This window comes from Octopus sinensis, linkage group LG12 (genome assembly GCF_006345805.1).
Source record: "Octopus sinensis linkage group LG12, ASM634580v1, whole genome shotgun sequence".
In the NCBI taxonomy this organism is placed as follows: Eukaryota; Metazoa; Mollusca; class Cephalopoda; order Octopoda; family Octopodidae; genus Octopus; species Octopus sinensis.
This window is the reverse complement of record NC_043008.1, coordinates 68,369,266-68,377,622: the sequence shown is the minus strand read 5'-3', so window position 1 is coordinate 68,377,622 and position 8,357 is coordinate 68,369,266. Positions and strand designations below refer to the sequence as shown.

Sequence of the window (8,357 nt, the reverse complement as noted above, 5' to 3'; positions counted from 1 at the left end):
AGGTAAGGGTAGAAGCAATCCCACCTGATATAGAAGTGGCTGGGGTGGCGGCAGCTGTCCTTATTGGAAGTGTGGAGAAGGGGGCTGTCCTTCAAGCCACAGAAATGGAAGAAGGAGGGTGGAAAGCGAAGACACTAGAACTAATTATACAGGCAGAGGAGGGACAACTGGAGAGTTTGGCAGAGACGGTGATGCTGGGAGAAATTGTGCTGAGAGTGTGGGTAGAGGGCAGAGTACCACGTTGTTTTAAATGTGGCCAAACAGGCCATATTAGAGCATACTGTCCTCTACAAAGGTCAGTAGCAGAAGAAACAGTTTTGGAGATGGAAAAGAAAAGACAGAAGGAGGAAGAATGGAGAGTAACAAAGAGCAGAGGGAAGAAGAGAAAAAAAAAAACACTGAGTGTGATGTGGTACCCCAATCCAACTCCATCCCACCCAAGACCACTCAGAACCACCCTAACCCTAACCCTAACCCAAACCCACCCACCCCATTTCCCACAGGTAAAAAAGGAAAAAAGAGCAGACACCTCAGGATTTAGAAGACCCCTACCCCAGTGAAAAAGGTTATGAGAGAGTGCAGTCATGGAGCGATAGCAGAACTGGAACAGTGACTAAAAGGAAACGAGGACTCAGAGGCAGCAAGTAGTGTTGCTCAGTGTGGAGTGAGTAGCACACTCTTCATATTTTCATTTTCAACTATCACGCATGTTATCATAATTTTAATTTGTTTTTCATGTTTATTTTCATGTGTCATTCATAATATATTTTATTTTTATATATTTTTTATTGTTATATGTCCCCGCATGTAATGCCTTTATGGGAAAAATATTGAAATAAAGAAGCTTGCTTCCCAACCACATGGTTCAAGGTACAGTCCCACTGCATGGCACCCTGGGAAAATGTCTTCTACTATAGTCTCGGTCAACGATAGCCTTGTGAGTGGATTTAGACAGAAACTGAAAGAAGCCCATTGTATGCTACTTGTAGCATGTAATCCAGTACAACCTGTCACATGGTTGGGTCATCAGCGACTAAACTGGCAACGCCACCAGGCTTGCTTGGTGAGGAGGGTGTTGTTGGACACCGTGTGGGATGAAAAATAAGACCTGTCAAAGTGCAGAGGAACTCCTGAACAGTTAATGACCATCCAACAAAATATCTGAACGGATCATATCATGCTGTATTTAACTGACAAAAGGTAGGTTTCTTACCATTGTCAGTATTTACTCACAAGGTATTGGAATCTTATATGTATACCATTCTGCCTAAATAATGGATCTACAAATGCAATATCCCTGCATATCTCACATCTATTTTCATTCCTCCACTTCACTCTCTATTTCATATCTTATCCAAATTAACTATTGCTTAACCATTTTCTCACAGTGTCTCCAATGAAGGGATATATAAAATATCCTGGAAACAGCTGTAAGACCTATTTATAAATGTTCAAATTCTTCACAGCCTTGGTTTTTTTATCTCATTCTGAAAAAAAGTTTTTTTATATATACACATGCTGATATATGACCTACGTTGGACTCCTTATTCACATAATCACTGATCCTGGAGCTTAACTATGGTCTGTCCATAGCACTTATTCAGCATTACTTGACACCTCTGGGTCTTATTGACACTATTACCTCTCATAACCCCTCTCTCTCTCTCTCTCTCTCTCTCTACATATATATATATATATATATATATATATATATATATATATTACATTATATAATTAGGGCTTAGTAAAATAAATTACTTTGCCACATACTGGACTTAGTAGAAATAGCAGCCAAAAAAAAATTTTTTTAGCCATTTCTACTACTTAAAGAAAATTTCTCTCAGATAATGTTTACTCCAGACAGCTCACGAAGGTTTGGAGGTAAATACAGAAAAATATCACAAGTACATAGATCGTTTGAGTACGTCAACGTTTCAAGATTAGCCAAATAAAATCACCATTTCTTTTGTCAGCTCAAAATTTCTTAATTTGGATTTGGAAACACTAAAAAGAAGGAACTTTACCTCTTGGCGAACTTGTCGCTTCAAATGAACCAGCTCCAACTGCTAGTGCCAACAAATTCAAAATGCGCAGGCGTAAATCTCTGCAAATCTTTTCCACCCACGTGGTCTATCTAGCAAATGTTATATTTTAACCGTGAGAACCAAGGCAGTATGACAGAGAGAAATGAATTATAGTATCAATAATTGAGGGTAAAATTAATTAATCAATTTCACCAAGTGTTCAGTATGTAAAAGGACCATTTAAGGCGAATTCAAAATATTACATTATATAATTAGGGCTTAGTAAAATAAATTACTTTGCCACATACTGGACTTAGTAGAAATAGCAGCCAAAAAAAAATTTTTTTAGCCATTTCTACTACTTAAAGAAAATTCTCTCAGATAATGTTTACTCCAGACAGCTCACGAAGGTTTGGAGGTAAATACAGAAAAATATCACAAGTACATAGATCGTTTGAGTACGTCAACGTTTCAAGATTAGCCAAATAAAATCAGCATTTCTTTCGTCAGCTCAAAATTTCTTAATTGGATTTGGAACACTAAAAAGAAGGAACTTTACCTCTTGGCGAACTTGTCGCTTCAAAGAACCAGCTCCAACTGCTAGTGCCAACAAATTTTGAATTTGTTGGCACTAGCAGTTGGAGCTGGTTCATTTGAAGCGACAAGTTCGCCAAGAGGTAAAGTTCCTTCTTTTTAGTGTTTCCAAATCCAAATTAAGAAATTTTGAGCTGACGAAAGAAATGCTGATTTTATTTGGCTAATCTTGAAACGTTGACGTACTCAAACGATCTATGTACTTGTGATATTTTTCTGTATTTACCTCCAAACCTTCGTGAGCTGTCTGGAGTAAACATTATCTGAGAGAAATTTTCTTTAAGTAGTAGAAATGGCTAAAAAAATTTTTTTTTGGCTGCTATTTCTACTAAGTCCAGTATGTGGCAAAGTAATTTATTTTACTAAGCCCTAATTATATAATGTAATATTTTGAATTCGCCTTAAATGGTCCTTTTACATACTGAACACTTGGTGAAATTGATTAATTAATTTTACCCTCAATTGTTGATATATATATATATATGTGTGTGTGTATATGCACTGATTTGGTCATGTGATGCAGATGGATACTGATAACTCTATAAGGAAGTGCCAATCTCTCAAATTGGATGGAACATGTAGAAGTAGGAGGCCCAGGAAGACTTGAGATGAAGTACTGAAGATTGAACCTTTCAGATGAGATAATAAAGGAACAAGATACCTGGCATCTGGCCATACTCAAGAAGACCTCTACCCCACAGCAGAAGTGTTAAGACTGATCCTTCTGGTGGTGTAGAGCACTCATGGCAGCATCACATAAAAGCGCCCATGCAGTACCACATAAAAGCACCCAGCACACACTGTAAAGTGGTTGGCATTAGGGAGGGCATCCAACAATAGAAACCATGCCAAATCAAACTTGAGTCTAGTGCAGCCCTCCAGTTTGCAGCTCTGGTCACACTGTACAACCCATGCCAGTATGGACAACAGACATTAAATGATGATACATACATACATACATTATTATGGCTGCCCCCTCGTTATCGAGTATGGCCATTGCACGAAGCTTAACTGTTACTGGTGCTGTGATCGAATGTGACTTTTTAGCCCAGCTAAAGATCTACAATGTCTTGTACAAAATTGGCAACTAAAACCTTTACTGGTAATAGCCGGCTGTAGTTGTAACTGGGCTTCATGTACATACATACATACATACGTACGTACGTACATACATACATATGTGTGTGTGTTTATGTTAATGCCTATCTTATATGTTTATATTATTCAATGCTCTAGACACCTCTTTATATATTTACCTGATCCAGAGGTTTAGTAAAATGAGTGACTAAATGTCTAGTGCTTTAGTAAATCATTAGATTGTTGGTAAAAAAAGGCCTTGCATTATTTACTCTGTTTCTTTGCCTCCTGAGTTTGAATCCCATCAAAGCCAACTTTGTTTTTCAAGCTCCCAGGGTTGAGAGAATAAAGTACTAGTAAATACTGAATTGATATCATCCCCTTACCTCCTTCCCCTTAAAATTCTAATTTTGTGTCTAAATTAGAAACTCTATTTCATGCTGTCTTTCTATGGTTAGGGTCTGAATCTTGCCATGATCTAATTTGTTGCTTCCTATCAGCAAATTACACAGCAAATGAGTGTTAAAGTCAAATCCATCCACTATATATATCCTTTCATTCTTTACATTAATGTAAGAGATCAGATGTAGTGTGCAAGAGCAAAGACTGTGCTGGTATGGTGATGTAATGCGTATGGACAAAGACAGATGCGTAAAGAAGTGCCAATCTCTAACTGTGGAGGGAACCTGTGAAAGAGGTAGATCTAGGAAGATATAGGACAAGGTGGTGAAATATGGTTTATAGATGTTGAGACTCTTGGAGGCAATGACAAGTGACAGAGACTTTTGGTGATTTACAGTGCTTGAGAAGACATGGTCATGCTAAGTGAAATTGTAGTCATCGGCAGTGCTGGTGATACATGAAAGGTACTTGTACTAATGACACCTTAAAGGCACCTGTGCCAGTGGCAAGAAAAATATACCCAATACATCAAGCCAAAACCGACTGGTGTCTGGTGCAGCTCCCCAGCTTACCGCTTCCAATCAGTTTAACCTATATCAACATGAAAACGGACGCTAAATGATGATGATGATGATAATTCTCAGCATATCGTCACCCTCGTCATCATTTTCTTTATCATTACGATTCTCAGAAGCTGCTAGAACAATACATGGCAGCTTAACACTAAACCTTCATATCGCGTACCCTTAGATAAATGTCGACATTATATACTCTCACTAAGCAACAACACTAAATACCTTCAACACTGTCCACTCTCAGACCATAGCTAAATCTCAACATTATATACTCTCAATTAAACCTCAGCACTGTGTAGCCTCTCGTTCTTGATATAAGTGTCAGACATCATTCTCACCGCATTGTCATTCTCATTTACACCTTTGTAATCTTCTCCCTTATCTCTATTATTCCCAGAAGTTGCTGGAACAATACATTGCAACTTCTATAGTTTCCAACACTAAAACTTCCACCAACATTAAATTCTCCAAATAATAGCGGTCTTTCAGAGTTACGTCCCTTGCTACTTCAAAGTAAAAACCTTCAGCTGGTGATCTTTCATATACCTTGTCTATACATATTCTTTAGAACCATCGATAATTCTTCACCTACCCTCAAAAATTCCTTTCATAATCTAAGTGATTGAAATCTATAAATTCCCCGGAACAGATAAATGTCTTTATTACTGCTGTAAGTCTGTGATATATTATGGGACGTTCCCGTCTCCTTGTCAAGAGTCGTTTTGTACGGCATGGTCTTCCGTTCATCACTTTAATCGTGGGTGGTTCCTTTTTACTTAAAGAATACGCAACTTTGAGGTATCAGTTTAGGAAATCGGAAATCACATCTGCTAAGGAAATCGCCGAAAAAACAGGAATTGAAGCTAAAGAGGAACCAGTAACACTTGAGAAAATCTACGACGAAATGAAAAAGGAGGATCTTGATACTTGGGAGAACATTCGAGGGCCTCGACCTTGGGAAGATTCGAAAACAGTACAAGATCTACAAAGGGGAAAGGCCAGTTCTTGAAGGTAACATTTTGTTAATTGAAGAAGCGTGAGTTTTACCGCGTCATAGAAGTTTGTCAAATATATAAACAAATTAATTTTGTTTGTACATCAGTTTAAAAGCAAATTACTTATTTTAAACTGTAGTTATAGTGTCTAAAATAATTTGTGGGGTTTCTATTGTTCTAAATAATATACAAGGAAAAATAATAGTAAATTTCTAACTTTGGTTAACATTATCCCTAACTTGATATAAAGCAGAAAATTTGTTAGTCTTGTTTAATTAAATTTAATTAGTATATTTACCGGCTTTTAATGGAAGAAATGAAAGTTGAAGTCAGATTTGGTAAAAATGAATGAATGAGGAGCTAGACTGTTATTAATTTCTAACAACTTCTTTATTAGTTGAATAAAACATAACCAATTATGTTTTGAAATATCGAAGCATGTTGTTTGGTAAATTTAAAACACAAGATTTATGTTCTTTATTAAATTAACACCGGAGACTTTAAAATAGAGATAAAACCAAACCTTTGTTTAATTTATGTTATTTTTAACTGTAACTGCTGTCACTATTTTAAACATAAAGTACACTTCTGTTGTGATTTAGACACCTTTATTACCGCTGAACCGCATTTTAAATGTATAAACTACAATTGAGTTGTTACTTAGACACTAAAACATACCCGAGCTGTATTCGTACATTTAGACATACACATTAATCGTATTTTCCATACCTAAACTAATACTGACCCGTAGTTTAGACACCTAAATTACAACTGAATCCTTATTTAAACACCTAAACGACAACACCTGTGCCATATTTTAACGTACACGTGTGTCGTATTTTAGACATGTAATCTACACTAAAATCGTAATTTAGATAGCTATTGTACAAGTAAGCTGGGTTGATGCTATAGAGGAAATGAAATATGAAGCAGTTTTTTATATAATAATAATTATGTTTACTGTGAAGTGAATGAACGTGTTCGTTTCTCTCCTGTGGTATTTTGGTAACTTGTTTATTCTCTCCCTTCATGCCTCTGTCCTCCTAAAATAAGTTCGAAATTACAAGTTGCCTGTGTCACTTCTTTCCTCTATTTTGGTCTCAACCATATTCCACAGACACAGATTATCCTGTATATTTAATATAGTCAACTATCTTAAGACCGTTAATTACTGTTTGAGGGGAGTTTAGCAGCAATTTTTTGCATGTCAAGCAACCACTTAGTAGCTTCCTCATGTCCCTTCCTTACCATCAACATCAGAAAATTACAATAATCTCTCTCTCTCACATACATACACACACAGCAAAAATACTTGCACCTTTTCCATAACATTCCCAACACAGAAAACAGTAAAGAAAGTAAAACAATACTTTTAATAATCCACTTTTCCATGTTTGCATGGGTTAGATGGAATTTGTGGAAGCAACAAGTTTTCTACAGCCAGATGCCCTTCCTGTCATCAACCCACCCCTGTTTCCAAGTAAGCAGGGTTTCCCCGTGGCCATATACGTTTTCACGGAAGGTTGCAAGTAAAGGACACCATTTGTATGACTGTGATACTCGTTTACAGCTATCATGCGAAATCGAGACCAGGGTACACTAACGCACTCACGCACGTCCCTTAGCTACTAGAAATAAGGTTGGACAATTTTTATGCTGGTGATGGCGTTTGAGCCGGAAATATGTGTCAAGGGCTGTCCTTTTATGTCCAGACAATAACCTGTGCTTTTCATGTCATGTCATGTCAACTTTGGAGTGAGTCAAGCGATTATCTCCCTTCTCATGAGCTGGTCTCTGATAATTATGGCATATCCTCCAGAGGAGGAAATAATTTTGTTAAATCAAGAATTTATGGTGTGCTGACTTTGATTAAAGTTGTATAGACTAATAACCAGTCATAAGTAACTGGATGCAAATGCAATTGTTAGTTGCCTATGCAGCAGAAATATGCATTGGACAAATTTAAATCAAATATGCTGTATAATCGACTGTAGGAAAAAAAAAATGCAAATGTACTTATCTCCATATTCATTGTAATTGTCTTACATGTCATCATCATCCTTTAATGTCTGTTTTCCATGCTGGCATGGGTTGGATGGTTTGACTGGAGCTGGCAAGCCAGAGATCTGCACCTAATTCAGTAATCTGATTTGGCTTGGTTTCTTATTTCTTTACTGCCCACAAGGGGCTACACACGGAGGGGTCAAACAAAGACAGACAAACAGATTAAGTTGAAATCATCGACTCCAGTGCATAACTGATACTTATTTAATCGACCTTGAAAGGATGAAAGGCAAAGTCAACCTTGGCGGAATTTGGACTCAGAACGTAGCGGCAGACGAAATACCGCTAAGTATTTCGCCCGGTATGCTAATGTTTCTGCCAACTCACTGCCTTTGGCTTGGTTTCTGTGGTTGGGTTCCCTTCCTAATGCCAACTACTTTAGAGTGTATGCTGGGTGTGTGTATATATCTCTTATGATAAATATATATATATATATATATATATATATATATATATATATATATATATATATATATATATATACAAGATAAGGGCAAAAGAAAAATTCTAATGCCAAATATGCTGAAAAAAAGACAAAAATTGTCTATAACCATTATAATTTATGCGTCTCGAAACAAACCGATAGAAATTTCTAAAAAATCCGTTATTACCGTATTGGTCTCAAT

The 8,357-nt window shown here is 36.8% G+C and overlaps 1 protein-coding gene across 1 annotated transcript; it reads left to right on the top strand.

Moving 5' to 3' along the window:
• The first annotated feature begins 5,360 nt into the window (after positions 1–5,360).
• Positions 5,361–5,681, top strand: LOC115217940 (cytochrome c oxidase assembly protein COX16 homolog, mitochondrial). Its single transcript, XM_029787658.1, has one exon. The coding sequence runs from the start codon at positions 5,361–5,363 to the stop codon at positions 5,679–5,681; it is 321 nt and encodes a 106-aa protein (XP_029643518.1).
• The last annotated feature ends 2,676 nt before the right edge of the window (positions 5,682–8,357 follow it).

Coding starts and splice junctions, on each gene's coding strand:
- LOC115217940 (XM_029787658.1), top strand. CDS start 5,361: ATGGGACGTTCCCGTCTCCTTGTCAAGAGTCGTTTTGTACGGCATGGT.